The 14,795-nt window shown below is 41.1% G+C and overlaps 2 protein-coding genes across 7 annotated transcripts in view; one reads left to right on the top strand and one right to left on the bottom strand.

Annotated features, from left to right (window-relative positions):
• The first annotated feature begins 521 nt into the window (after window positions 1-521).
• LOC122566946 lies at window positions 522-6,001 on the top strand. The gene has a single exon (XM_043724927.1). It carries the CDS (start codon window positions 522-524, stop codon window positions 5,934-5,936), a length of 5,415 nt encoding a protein of 1,804 aa, XP_043580862.1. The 3' UTR covers window positions 5,937-6,001.
• A 659-nt stretch (window positions 6,002-6,660) lies between these two features.
• Window positions 6,661-14,795, bottom strand: part of LOC122566945 (protein pangolin, isoforms A/H/I/S) — a 283,097-nt gene continuing 274,962 nt past the window's right edge. For 3 of the 6 annotated variants that reach the window (XM_043724926.1, XM_043724922.1, XM_043724923.1), the window contains one exon: window positions 6,661-13,109. In XM_043724926.1, coding sequence (XP_043580861.1) covers window positions 12,653-13,109 — 457 coding nt within the window. In that variant the 3' untranslated portion in view covers window positions 6,661-12,652. The remainder of the gene's footprint in view (window positions 13,110-14,795) is intronic. The other 3 variants (XR_006316659.1, XM_043724924.1, XM_043724925.1) reach the window with 1 other exon arrangement.

Here is a 14,795-nt window from a genome sequence, read left to right as displayed (position 1 = left end):
CTTGTCAGGTAAGTCAAACACAAATAATTTTATATCACAAGATATACATATACTGTTTCGTAACGAATAAAGTATCTTCGAGATTGTGAAGCGACTAAGAAGACTTACAATAAATTCTATAAGACAATAGATACTTCTTTTTGTCGTCTCCTACTCCTCATCGATTGACTATCGATATCAATTCCGATTTTCATCCCTTTTTTCATTCACGTTCTTCGTGACAGCAATCTTTTTCAGACATGTATAAGGAAAATTTTCAAGTAAAAATTTACAAAAAACCTTCCACGTTCGTCGACTCATTCTAATTTGTTAAAGATGAATATTCTCCGAAATTTATACTAAAATTGGTCTTATATGAAGTAGTATCAGGCAAGTTACTCGTCATTCTCAATTTTCGTCTCTTAATTATGTATTGGTTAGGAAAATTATCGTAGAAATTTCAACAAATTACGAAAATCTTTTTAATAATAGAAAGAGAATTATTTTAATAAGTATTCCAATAAAATAAATTCAGTAGCAACATGACGGACACGGCGGCCGAGAAGAAGACAGGGATGAAGGGTGGACCGGGGACATCCGGCGAGGGTGACGCTCTTCCAAAAAAGAAAAAGGCAGCACGCTTCGATTTTGGCAGACGATGGCATAAATTCCGTGTTTTGACACCGAACTCGGCGATCCTTCGTGGTTCTTACGCGATGAACGATCGCCACTTCAAATACAGAAGCCGTGGTCGTCAAGCTGCTCCAGCATCGATCGTAGCCATCGTCTATGGCCGTTTATTCGAGCCGAAAGAATGGGTGAAAGAATACGTAGACCAAGTGTTGGAATACGGAGACAAAGTGTTCCGTACCAGCGTAATGAGAAATCACGTAAAAGATAACGAATATATGAAAGCCAGTCTTGTCCATCCAGAATTCTACATTTCCAATTACAAAGTCTTAGTCTGCGTAGAAGAGACAGGAATTTATGGAAACCTATTGAGTGAAACTGTCGGTTGTCCGGACTTTGCGGATGGATTGCAAAAGTTCTTTCAGAATAACGACGCGGGAGTAATCACAGCTCAAGGAACGTCTATGGCCATGTGGCGTCATCCTGAAATCGGTTTTCTATTCTTTGATCCAGCACCCTGTGACGAGGAAGGTGTTCACCATCCAGATGGTGTAGCCTGTGTCATGAGATTCAAATGTCTGAACGATATTCGCGATCATTTCCTCAAGAGTATGGACCAGAGATACGATTCCAGATATTGCATCGACAAGGTGACTGTGTTGAAGGTCACCGAAGTAGGTCGTGGATATATTGATCGTTTACCAAGCAGCTTGTATGTTGATAGAAGCGTTTTAAGAACTATCAATCCTGTCGACATCGATGAGAATAAAATGGACTGCACCAAACCGGTACCAAAGGGACAGAAGAAGCAGGTTGTTGTGGCAGCTAAGATTCATAGAGAACCTTTACAAATTACCATTTCGAACTACAGCATCGATAAGCGTTTTGCAACAGATCCTCTCGTAGATCAGAATAAATTTGATACTGGTTACAGTTACGAGGACATGCACGTGAACGTACCATCGACGTTTAGGGAGCTTCCGGGTTCTATGGCGATTCTTCACGGGCTGACTCACGAGCATAGTGAGATGTACAAAGGCAAAGGAGCTCAGAATGTAGCAAACTGTGTCCTGGCTATCGCCATGAAGAAGGTTCACCCGGTAAAAACGTGGTTAAGGCCAAAGTTAGACGAAATATTGGCTTTGGGCGATATTTTATACGCTGAGGTGAAGTCTGCCAAGCCAATGATGAAAAACATGACCGCTCCTGATTTGAACGATATCAAAATCGAATTAGAAGGGAGAAAGTTGGTTATAGACGTAGATTTGATTACAGTCACTGGAACGATCTCTTCCAAGATACCAACTGTGTTGAATCTGAGACAAGCTTTGGAAGAATTCTTTCTGGTTAATACAGAAGGAGTAATTGAATCTTCTTCCATGTCTGTGGCGATTTGGAGTCAAGATGATTGTTTCTATATGTTTGATCCTCGCCAGTGTGACGTGGTTGGAGTTAGGATTCGAGAGGAGAAAGGTGGAAAAGGCGCCAAGGCTGAGAATTCTCAAAGGAAGAAGGGAAACTGTTGTGTGATAAGATTCCCTACTACCGATGCATTGGCTGCTTTATTCTTGAAAAATTTGGAACAAGCGAAGAAAAACGATCGTTTTACTATCAGACATATTACAATTCCAGATGACGTTCCTGGAACCAGACCGTGGCACGATTTCCAGCCGGGAACGCCAGGAGAAACGTGGGTTCTTCAGGGAACTATATCAAACGACAACGAAGAATTTGAGGACGAAAGTAGAGGAATTCAGGGACTGGCTATGCCAGTGATAGCTTTAGTTGCTGCTAGGGAAACACCGCCCGCGAAATGGACTAACGAAATCATTGACACCGTAGTTAGAGAAGGAGACGCTTATTACAATTGGTGTAATCCGCTTATGGAAGTTGGTGAAGATGTTGAACGATATTTCTTCGTACCGAATTTGAAGAAGAATCTGTACTTTAAAAATAGAAAGGTAAAAATTGACGTGGAAGAAGGAACTGTTGTTGGAGACTTGACTTCACCAGCCGATTCCGATGTTCCAAATTTGGTCTCAGCTTTAAACCAATTTTTCGAAGAGTACCAGTATGGAATCATTGACGTGAAGAATATGAGCGTGGCCGTGTGGAAAGTTGAAGAAGAAGTAAAAGAAAAGGACGAAATGGTCCCACAGAACGTGTATTACTGTTTCGATCCTAATCCTCGAAACAAACAGGGTTTATGGTTAATCGATGAAATGGAAGATGAAGAGAACGCAGCCTGTGTAATTCGAACTTTGGATCTGTCTGTTCTGGCGAGTATAATCGAAACGAATGCCGGTCAGGATTCAGAAACAAACAACGAATTCGGCATTCATAGTATGAAAGTCATCTCTATAGGTCAAGAAATGACCGAGGAAGAAGTTGAAGCAGACAAACAGATCCCAGTGAAGCCTGATTTGAACAATTATTTCAACATGGGTGACAATGGAGCTATCTTACTAGGGAGTTTTAATCAAGCTAACGAAGTGTTGTTTAAAAGACAAACTAGAGACAAACAGCAAGCTGGAAGTGCCTTGGCAACATTAGGAATGACCAAGCTATATAATCCTCATTTATGGTACAGAGAAGTGGTGGACGATATTCTTAAAATAGGTGATAAGATCACTACAGACAATTTAGAGAATCTTCCAGAAGGAGCAGAGGAGGAAGAGACTCCAAGAACTTATCTCATCCCTAGTGAAATTAGCGAAGATTTCGCTGTTGGAGTAAATAGAATATACGTTAGCCTCGAAGAAGACACTGTTACTGGCAAGGTAACTGATTTACAGTCACAATTGGACGCTTTCTTTGAAATGAACGCTATGGGAATATTTAGGCAAGATCACGTAATAATGCCTATTTGGAGAGAAGGCGAAGTATTCTTCACGATGGATCCTAAAGGAAGAGATACTCGAGGAGAGCCTCGAGAAAGAGACGGCACTGCTGCTGTAATGTGGTTCACTGACACAGAGTCACTCGCTAACGCACTTACAGCGGTTGCTACCGGTGAAGATTTCACTTTGGACGTGGTCAGCCTGGACAATGCATACGAGACACGCGTCGCTGAAGAAGAACGTCCAGCAAAGCCGAGTTCAGGAGACAATCCGTGGTATCATTTCCCCAAAATGACAGAAGGCGTATGGACCATCGATGGCACAATTGGTATGGACGATATGAAGTTCGAGAAAGTCAATCGAAATAACCAAACCGCTGCCATTGCTGTGATGGCCATCGTGTTTGCGAAAGTATATGAACCGAGATACTGGACGCAAGCTGTGCTCGATGAGGTTATAGTGACTGGAGATAAACTACACTCAAAATGTGTAGATAGGCTTGGAGAGGGTACCATTCCAAGGATCAACGATATTATGACAGAGTTCTTCCTTTCGTCTCGTCGAATAAATTTAAGCATCAAAGACTGTGTCGAAGCTGGGAGTCTGACAGCCAAGCCACCTAAAGTTCAAGATTTAAAGACTGGGATAACTAACTTCTTCTCTAAGTACAAGTCAGGCGCGCTGACTATCAGTCCAAACAGAAATATCGCTCTTTGGAAATTCAACAACGATTACTATGCTTTGATACCAGATTGGACGACCACATCAGGCGAGACAGCACTAGTGAGACCCAAAGTGTTACGTTTTACTAACATTGCCACTCTTATAGAGTATCTTCAAAACTTCTTAGGAAGTGAAGGCGACTATGAAATGATTGCTATCGATGTGGTCAATTGGAACAAGCTTCCACCGTGGAAGTTCGACCCCAGTTCTGCTGTTCGTCCTTCGAATCTGCCACCTTTGAACGCTTACAGAAGAGTTCGTGGCGAAGCTCGAGCGATTTTAAGAGGAAGTTATCATCAAGGTGACGAGATCTTCCCTGAACAATTAAGAAACAAACAGGAAGCCGCGAATTGCGTCGTTGCTCTAGGGATGTCTGTAGTGAAGAACCCAGTCACTTGGACGAAGAAGACTATGGACGAAATTTTAGCCATGGGCATCAACGTTCACAGAGAAACGAAGAAAGCAAAGCCAACGATAATTCGTGTGAAACCGAAAGACATTATCAGAGTGTTCTACGTAGGAGTTAATATTTTGACAGCCGATATAGAGTCAGGAACAGTGGCTGGAATAGTCGCGATTCCTCCGCCAGATCCTGAGGACAAGAAGAAGAAGAAGGGAAAGCGAACGAGGCGAGCTAGAACTAGAAAAACCAGGAGTAGAAGACCTCAAAGGGTTCGAGCTCCACCTCCACCACCGATACTTCTCGAACAGGGTGTACCTCTGTTCTTTGAGAAAAATCGTGCTGGAATCGTGGTGACTGATCGTGGAGCAGTGGCTATTTGGAAAGATATGGGCGTCTACTTTATGTACGATCCTCGTGCACGAAGCGATCAGGGTCTCCAAGATTTCTATGGTACCTCGTGCGTCATGTGGTTCGCTTGCTTAGAACCACTTTACGAGGTTTTATTCGCTAACATCGACGAACAGGAAAAGTATGGTCATTACGAGATCTGTAGAGTTATTATCAAGACCGCAATGATCGAACCTTTACCATGCCCAGCTGGTTTTAGACCATATTTCGATTGCACAAGCCCGGCAATTCCAGTAATTCCAATGGTAGGAGCGAAGAAGAATACTACGTTGGATGTGGAGACAGTTACAGAATATAATATCGTAGATGAAGAGCTTAGCGTTCTTCGTGGTACGTTGCACATGCACCATAGAATTTGGAGTACGGATACAAGAGGCTTCCAAAGTACAGCAATCGCTGCCGTGGCTATTGTGGTTGGTCTTCTTCACGTGCCATCTACCTGGACACCTGAATTAATCGACGCTATTTTGAGATACGGAGATTTATTACATTCGGACAGTGTACGAGCCACACTTTCAGGGAACAGGAACTTATCTCCCAGTGAATTGTTGACTGTCTTCATTGTTGGGGATTTTAGAGCTACGATACATATTCATAATCATACTACAGCTGGATTGCTGCATACCTTTGATTTGTCTGAGTCTTTGGCCATGTTCTTCCGATCGAATTGTGCTGGTATTCTTCATACAAATAATATGGCGGTCGCAGTGATGCAGCATTATGGCAAGTTTTATCTATTTGATCCTTGCGCCAGAGATGATCAGGGAAGGCCCAGTTTCGATGGTGCGGCCTGTGTGATGAAGTGTGAAACTATTATGAACATGGCCAAGGTGTTTGTAACTAATTGCAACTTGAAGACACCGAACGTGTATACTTTGAACGCTGTGAATGTGCTGAGCTTGTACTTTTTCTCAGACGCGAAGACCCAATGTCCGCCCAAGTGTATTCAATGATGAGAATTACCTATTTTTGTCCTGTTTTTGGTTTTAAATGGGAAATTTGTTTAGCTATATCGTAATAAAGGTTCAGTCTGTTCTTCACATTCATGTTTGGAATATGTTTTGAATAAATTGGATTGATTATTAATCCTTTACATTCGTCAAACATTTTATTAAGTTCTCTTTTATTCATTAATTCGATAATTTTATAAATTAAGCACATTTATAAAACTCATATTTATGGTCCAAAAAAAATGTCATGCTATCGTAGCTAACAATGATGAGGTATTCGCTGAAGAAAAACAAGAATTCTCGGAAGACTAGTACTTTTTATTTAATTTTCATTCCATTCTTTGCTTCTTCTCTCCTGGTTTTCTACCAACTGTTCAATAATATAATCGAAAACGAAGTTTCATCGCAATTCAATGCGAGCATCGGTTTAGAGAAACCGATACGCCTCAGATATCCTTGAAACTTCAAGATAGAACTGATAATTTCTCTAGAATCGTATTAAAATTGTATCCCGTTACGTGTTAAACCGTTCTTTGCCCAAAAAATCAATCAAGCCGTGCAATGTCATTTCAAAACCACTCTGGATCAGAAACATGATTAATATGTAATTACATACTTGGAAACATTTTCCCAAGTAAGACAGTTGCGTCTTTAGCAGCCACATTGACTTGGACGCGAAGAACGGCCAAGCAAAGGTGAAAACAGACAATAAATCGACACGGTCGACAACATTCTCAAATTGCTAATTTTATTTATAGGTTTCTTTATGACACAAATCACTTTTAGCATCTACAATGAGTAGGAGTACAGGCTATACGAGAATGAATTTGATACAGATCACTTATTTAGTGTAAATACAATGTATCCTCTTCAATTACACGCTATATAAACTAGATACTTAGAAAACACTGTACAACGCAGCTGAGAACTGTCGGTGATACTTTACAATATGTTACAAGCACTCCTTGAAGCGAGACGAGCCTAACCGCGCCTGACCTTCTTCCTTTTCCTCGCCATGAAAAAGAAGAAACACGATTCATAATCGGTAGCAGTTAGGGCGTTCCCGAGTGACTTTTCGTATGACGTTTCTCACGTGGTCTGTAGGCCGTGTTTACAAGCGGATCCCGGAAGCTATTCCACATTTATGACGCTCTTATCTACCATTCTTTCGTTTCACGAACACGTTCCCTCCATCTCCTCCTTTTTTTCTTAAAATGTTACCGATGAGGAATAGCTTCCTCATCCCTGACCACTCGTGGGGGCCACGACGGACCCTCGTGACGTCGTCTCGTTCCTCGCAAAGTGAATTAACGCCGAGTTTCGCGGGCAGAATTCCAATGAACGACAGACTCGCGGGTTTTGATTCGGTAAAAATAATCGTCCTGACTGTCCACGCGTTTTTCCCATCGATTCGCCTGTTTGCCACGAGTAAAACTGACCTCAAATTGCGCACCATGTATTCATGGCACATCTTTTTCGATAGATTATTTATGGTATCATCATAGAAAGAACGAATAAACGAATCTTTGAACGAATGCGCGGTAGTCAGGACGATATTATGGACAATGTGTCGCAGTTACAAGTGTAATTCTCTGGTCGATGAACGAGGAAACGCGTTTAAATGCTTTCCTATCTGCCGTTGAAAACGAGCGTCTACACGTTCATGGATGATCTCTGCCTCCGTAACTCGGTTTTTCGCACACACCAGTCATCGTCTCATGCACACACGCACGCATACATACACGCGATATACACACGGAATAATACATCACACGGATTAACGAGTCTTTTTCTTTGTGGCTAACGTCTGTCAGTACAATCGGTAGTCCTTTTCTTGCTCGCTCGATAGCTTTCTCTCTTTCTTTCTTTCTCGCGATCGTTCCGTGAACCGCTGGTCGTCCTTGCCCGTATTTGTTCGTTTGAAGCCTCGTCCGCTCGATCGTATCTCGAACCGCGATTCAAACTGTTTTCTAGCTGTCGATTCTATTGTTCTCTTAGCCTCCAAGTATGTTCGAGATAAATATTGAATTCTTTTTTTTTTTTTAACAGAATTGAAAATCGGAAGATCATTCCTTTCATTCCACAGGATTGAAATATTGAAACTTAGTACTCAAAGAATATAAATTACAAAATATCTCTATTTCTGAAAATTTAATACAAGATCTCTATGTTTTGAAGATAGTGCAACTCTTCGCAATCGAAATTTATGATATTTATAGGAAAGCATGCTTTTCACCATCTTGGTTATTCGTACGTAATACGGTAAGCTTTTGTCATTTATTGCGATCAAATTTGAGAATTTATTTGAGAATTAGAAGACTATTCAGTGAGATGAGAAATTGCGCGATCATACGTCTACATTTTCCAAAACTTATTTCACTTACGTATCTTCATGTACAAATGCAATATATTTATCACTACTTTTTAATTTTCAATTTAAAATGAGAAACGGCAATCGATCTTCACTCTCCGGTTTCAACACGAACCAGCTATATAGAGATTTAATCGGTAGATATCATCAACAGAGATTCGCGTTCAAAATCTCACGATAGTTCGTCGAACTATGCAAAACCTTGGATCAGCCTCTAGGATTATTAGACAGCATTTATCAATTTACAGAACACGGTAGCCGAGGATCGTGGCTGGATCTCGAAGAGCCTTCATGATTCGTGACGCTAGAATGTAAGGATCGCGTGCAGAGGCGTTCGCGATCGAGTGGGAACGAGGCAATGAAGGGAGAGAAGAAATCGGTGGCCGAGGTAAAAACACGGCAAAAGAACCAAGAGGCGCAGACCCGTGGTGAACGCAGAAACAACCGTTTCGTACACGACTGACAGAGGCTTCTAGAGGTTCGAAAACGGATCGTAAATCGTAAAAAAGTATTGTATTATCGTTATAATATTGGCATGATGTCGTTATGGCACGTTTCAAGTTTAAATGTTCGGTCGACGCGTATTACAAGCTTTTTATCTTACGTTCTCGCTATACAGGCATTAATTGTGGTCACTTCAGTCAAGATTTTTATCGAGAAGAAAAACGTGGAAATAGAGAAGAACATATACATGTATAAAAAAAAAAGAAGAAACAAAATGAGGTACAGTGAGGGAAGGTAAAGAAAGAAAGGAAAAATGTTCCTTTTAACGTCGCTTTTCGTTTTGCGCATACGTACACACACATACACTTTCATTCTCTCTCTCTCGCGCGCACTTTTTCTTATTTTCCTTTTAAAACATACGCTCGCGAGACTTCGACATGACGCATCTCTTTTTTTCTTCCTCGTCTACGTCTTCTTTCTCTGCTTCGTCTTCTTTCTCTTCTTCTTCTTCTTCTTCTTTTTCTTCTTCTTCTTTTTCTTCTTCTTCTTCATCGTTACAGTCCTCCATTGCACATTCCCATTAGACGTAACAAATGCACCTTTAAACAAACGTATCTATATCTTATGTACATAAGAGCTGCACCGCTAATGAAAACGCACGAGAGAAAAAAAAGGGGGAAAAAGGAACAAATGTTCGATAGTTTTCCGGGAGTGCAATTTCTCTCTTATTCGGCGCGTGCTTCATTTCTTCGTTTCATCCTTTTCGTTTTTATTTCGTCACATCTGATTTTCTTCTTACATTTTTATCTAAACTCTTTTTATAAGAAATATAAAAGAGATTACACCGAGGATTCGATATTTCCAGGCTACACGGTATACGATAAATAAAATAATGGAAATATCTTGGAAAAGCTTCCGGAGATTAATAATTTCGCAGAATCGTTGATTAATTTATTGAAACTGAACCAAGGTTGTTCAAATTAAAATAACATTTAAAATGTTGATTGTAAAGATGAACGAACAGAAAAGGGATCTTTAATTCATGATCATTGTAAATAAAACCAAATCACAACCAGCTTTATCGAAAAGATAAAAATAAAAAAAAAATTCCCATGAAAACGCAAACGTAACATTGTGCAACGGTCGGCCTCTTTCTCTTGCACACGAATAACGATGATCGTCGGTGAATCTCGATTACAATGCAGAAAAGTACAGAAACAAAATGACGATATAAAACGAGAAATACAAACATGTCGTCGCGATGTGTGCAGAGACGTATACAGAATTCACGAATCGGTTCGCGCCATTATTTCACAGTAACAAAGATTCAAAGAGAAACGCAAAAGCCCGATTAAAAGAAAGGAAAAAAAAGGAATAATACAGAAAAAATATTTAAAAAAGATGAAAAAAAGAAAAACGGTCGCTCGATCGGCTAAAATATCTTTCTTTCTTTTTTAATCGTTCCGCTATACAACAACAATGGACATCGCCGCTTAATTACACATAAAAACAACACGTCATTAAAATAATGAGACAAAAGAAAGCACAGCGGAAACTCATCGTTCCAACCATCCGGATGAACAAACATAATCACACCATAATCACAATCATTAAATAACATCGATGAATTTTCGTAATTTCCATTGTGTATGTATTCAGAAAATTTCTAAACAAACTTTTCTTTAATAGAACGCTTCCTTTTCTATGCAAGAATAAATCGGAGAAAGATCTTCGATCTCTGCCCATTTGAAAATTAAAAAGTGGGAGACAAGAAAAGAAATAAACGAAAATAAAAAAAAAGAAATAAAATTATAATTTGCCTTTTACAGAAAATTTTCTTCATTCCAATGAAGTACGTCGCGAAGAATCAAGTTTGATTAATTCCATAATTTCCTATGGAGGCGACGCGACTCCTGGCGCGGAAGATCATAAGACAAAAATCAAGAAAAGAAAGATAAAATAAAAAGAAAAAACGAATATAAGCGAAGAGTAAGAGGAACGGATTGGTCAGGGGAAGAAGCGAACGCGCGAAGAAACGATCTTCGCTCGATCAGGACGACGCTTGATAAATAATGCAACGCGTCTGCGTGTATGTTTGTCCCCTTCTGGCTCGATCGTGAACGATCAAAGAGGAACGGAGACGAGCACAAGGCTACCCTCGGACACGTTTTAATGGAAGCTCTGGTTCACGCGTTCGACGCCAGAACAGTCTCATAGTTATTGTCTTGGTCGATTCACAGCTCTAAAGCACGCGCTGGCTTGTGCTCGGGTTTGTTCGCTCTTAATCTTCCATTTCTTTATATACTTTTATCTTTCCGTATAATTTAGTTCCTTGAATTTAATATTATTCTAACAGGAACATAAATGTAGAAAATTGATATTTTTATCAAAAACTGAAACAGATCGTTCACGAAGGAGAGTCTTCGTTTAATTGTCAAGTTGAGTTAAAATTCCTGAGACTTTTAAAAGTTCTCTAAATAATAGATTATCACTATTATGCAATGGAGATCGACCGAGGAAAAGGAAACTAGAGAATCATACGTAGACGAATTCAATTTTCCACCTGCCAATCCACAAGAAACTACAAAAAGGGATGGTTGGACCGGAAAAGAATGGAGTAAAGTATTCATAGATTTATACATAAAAAAAAAAAAGAAAAAAAGGGGGAACTTAAAAGATGAACGATTTCCCGGTTAAAAATAAGAAAAGAAAAGAGATCTTACACGCTAATCAATCGCACAGTGTGTGTGTGTATAGACTTTTAAAAAAATAACAAATTACATACAGAAGAATAGGTATTTTGATACCGTGAGGTTGAATAAAATCAATGATGAGAAAACTGTCCCGCTCTCTTGACTCATCATCATCATCTATTCCTCTTGTTCTCTTCTCTTATTTTTCTTCGTCATCCTTTCGTCGTACTTTCATTCTACCTTGCATACGCGATACATACATATCTTCAAACTTTCCTTTCGTTCTTTCTTGCTCGCTCGTTTAACCTTTAGTTATACGTCTGCGGTATATTTATTTTATAGAATATAGTACCTGGCACAGGAACATGACCTCTCAGTCATTGGCATCACAACGTAACAAGGACTACAAGCTGTGTCACGCGCACTTTTATCGCCACCCTGTATTCTCCTTTCACGCATATCTCACTCCTTTTTTCTTTCGCACCCGTTCATACATACCAATCCTCTGATCCATTCTGCCTCTCACTCTTCCAAACACGCTAGCAATCTTACTCTCTCTTTCTCTCTCTCTCTCTCTCTCTCTCTCTCTCTCTCTCTCTCTCTCTCTCGAGTGGGTGACTACAGCCAGACACTTGGTCCTGAGTATTTCTGCATCGTATTTTCCTCAAAATTCTCAATCGTTTGTTCGCATTGTCCGTCAGTTCGTTCACACCATCATCGGTACACATATAAACGTCTCACATCGCGCAGTTTCCATGGAACTGGGTGAAGCCCCGGGCGAACGAACATCTCGAGGCTGGACGCTATTCTCCAGAAAAAGCTCCAGCTTCCTCCCTGTCGCCGATCAAACCATTCTTCCTCCATCATCGAAGACGATCCTGCTCCAACCTGACACTCCTCCGCTTCGACTTGCAACCTCCTATCCGATCAGGCCAAGTATAAAGCGCATCTTCTCTAAACACCTCCAACATCCTTCGTAACCTGGATTCTTGTTTGCCGAGGATCCCAACGAAGAAAACCATCAGAGGTGATCTCGATAAGAGGCAGCACCCCGCCGCTTTCTCCGTGCTCGTGCTCGCCCAGATCGCGACAGTAATAATCGTCCACATCGTCCAGCACCTCGTTTGTTCAACACGTACACGGACCCTGTTGTCGAGGACACACGCAATGACGGTGCCAGCAACAGACTTGTCACGTGGTTCCGGCCGGGGCTACGTAACACTGATCGCCGGGTTGGACGTGCCCGACGGCGCCGACACCACTTCACTCTTTATACACTGTCCGGTCAGTTGGTTCACGCTAAGGGGATTGTTGATATCGTGGGGATTGGTACCGACCGGGTTACGGTGCGGCGGCGGCGGTTGCGCCGGCTGATTGTGCGGCTGGCTGCTATGGTTGGACAGAGGCGGTGGCGGCACCGGGGGCGTCAAGGGGCAGGGACACGGGCTGGCCAGGCTCGAGGGCGACGGTAACACCAGTGACGGGCTAGCCAGACTAGACAACGCAGACAAACCCCCGGGACTGCTCAGAGACTCGTCATCTTCGGGAGTGCCTGCCTCCCCCACGCTGCCAAGGTTGTCCTCCGAATGATCGTCCTCGCCTTCGCCGTCCGCTTCGCCGTCGCCGTCTCCTCCCTCCCCCATGTATCTGATACATTTCTTCTTACGTCTGCGAACAAGCAGTCGGAGATTAGTTTTACGTATTCTGCAAGCTTTTCTGGGGTGGGTGGTGGTGTGGTTATACGTAAAATAAAGGTAGCTTCGAAGGTTGCTCGATTTTCGTGTTTGATTAGTAAATTTCTCCGTTTTGTCTGATTAGATGAATAGGTTTCTGTCTTTCTTGTTGCAGCGACGTTCGAAGCTTACCATGGAAGGTTACATCCAATATTATTATACCAACTAAAAGAACATGCGTCACTCGTGGTCGTAGCAGGACTAACCGCGCAGGCATCTCGATTACTGGCGTTCGATGAGATATCTCTTTATCTCTACCTTTCGCTTGGATTTTTATAGAAGTTTAAATTTTGCAATTCGGCTCTTAACGCCTTTGAAAGCTTCCAATCTTTAATGCGTTCGTTGCCGAGTCTTCGATGATGCGTCACGAAAATTTACGAATTTCTCAAGCTACAGAAAAATGAATATGCTCGGCAAAGAGCGTATTCGAAATTAAAAACATTGCTTTGTAGACAACTGACTAGCTAGTTATTCCATAAATAATACTATTTTAAACAACATGTTGACCGAGATTTCTGCGCGGCCAGTATTGGTAATTGATTGTTCGACACGGAATCACTCGCTGCAAATGCCATGCTCAAAAAGTTCAGACACGTAACAAGCAAATAACTGTGGTGTAATAAATGTATACGTGAAAAACGAAAGTCTCAACAAAAAGAATTCAATTGCCAAATGGGCATAAGGGTAGGGCAAGGTGGGGTTGTCGGGAAGGGGGATGAGAACGCAGTTTTAATCCGCAGGCGAGAACTACTTGTCCCGAGCAGCGTTGTAACGCTGTTTTCTATGGCGTCGTCTAGAAATCGATCACGGAATCAAGCTTGCAAAAGAAAAAAAAAAAAGATAGCTCACGGGATGATCTACTCTCTTTCTCTTGTATTTTTTCCACACTTTTCTCGAAGAAGAATTCGCGAAAGTGCCCGCGTGAATCGATGTGATCAATGTTACGTGGAACTTGGAACTTTCATCAACGAAATGGCACGCTCTCTTCCTCTCTTTCTCAATCGATCATAGCAAAATCTTTTTCCTTTGGCCTTCTTTTTTCTTTATTCCGTTTCATATCGAAGAAAATCAACGGAAATGAAAATGGAAACGAACAGAAAGAAAAAAGAGAGACGATAACCGGTTCTAAGTATTATTTCGATCGCGAGAAATCTTTTCTTTCTTTTTTTCCACACATTGATTTTTATATTATTTGAATTATTAATCGCGATTTATAAGTACGAAACGAAAAGGACATATTATGTATCTTTATCTATTTTGCTACTGCAAAGTTCCCGAAAAGTGAGCCCGACCGACCTCGTGTGCTAACTGCATCGCAGTCGAGACATTTATCGCTCTGCCATTGGCTCTCATTATTCATCTCTTAGCCAGTTAATTCTTTTTTTCTTTCGTGTGTTCATTATGTGAACGATAATCACGGTTGTTGGGGCAGGACGTCAACTGTACGCAGGCACGACTGGATTCAAAAAGCGTTAGAGATCGAACCTTTTTATATTTCGATCGTTATTGACCCGTACTATCATCCAGCTGTTTAATTAAACAAATAATTTAGTTCTCTGGATAAGGAATTTCAAGCAAAATTTGTTATCTCGATCGTTCACTAAAGAATAAGCCTTCCGCT

Source organism: Bombus pyrosoma, linkage group LG4 (assembly GCF_014825855.1).
Source record: "Bombus pyrosoma isolate SC7728 linkage group LG4, ASM1482585v1, whole genome shotgun sequence".
In the NCBI taxonomy this organism is placed as follows: domain Eukaryota; kingdom Metazoa; phylum Arthropoda; class Insecta; order Hymenoptera; family Apidae; genus Bombus; species Bombus pyrosoma.
Note: the sequence above shows the minus strand (reverse complement) of the source record. Positions and strands in the feature narration are given on the sequence as shown.

Excerpts from the sequence above, each read along its gene's own strand:
- LOC122566946 (XM_043724927.1), top strand. The coding sequence starts at position 522 with ATGACGGACACGGCGGCCGAGAAGAAGACAGGGATGAAGGGTGGACCG.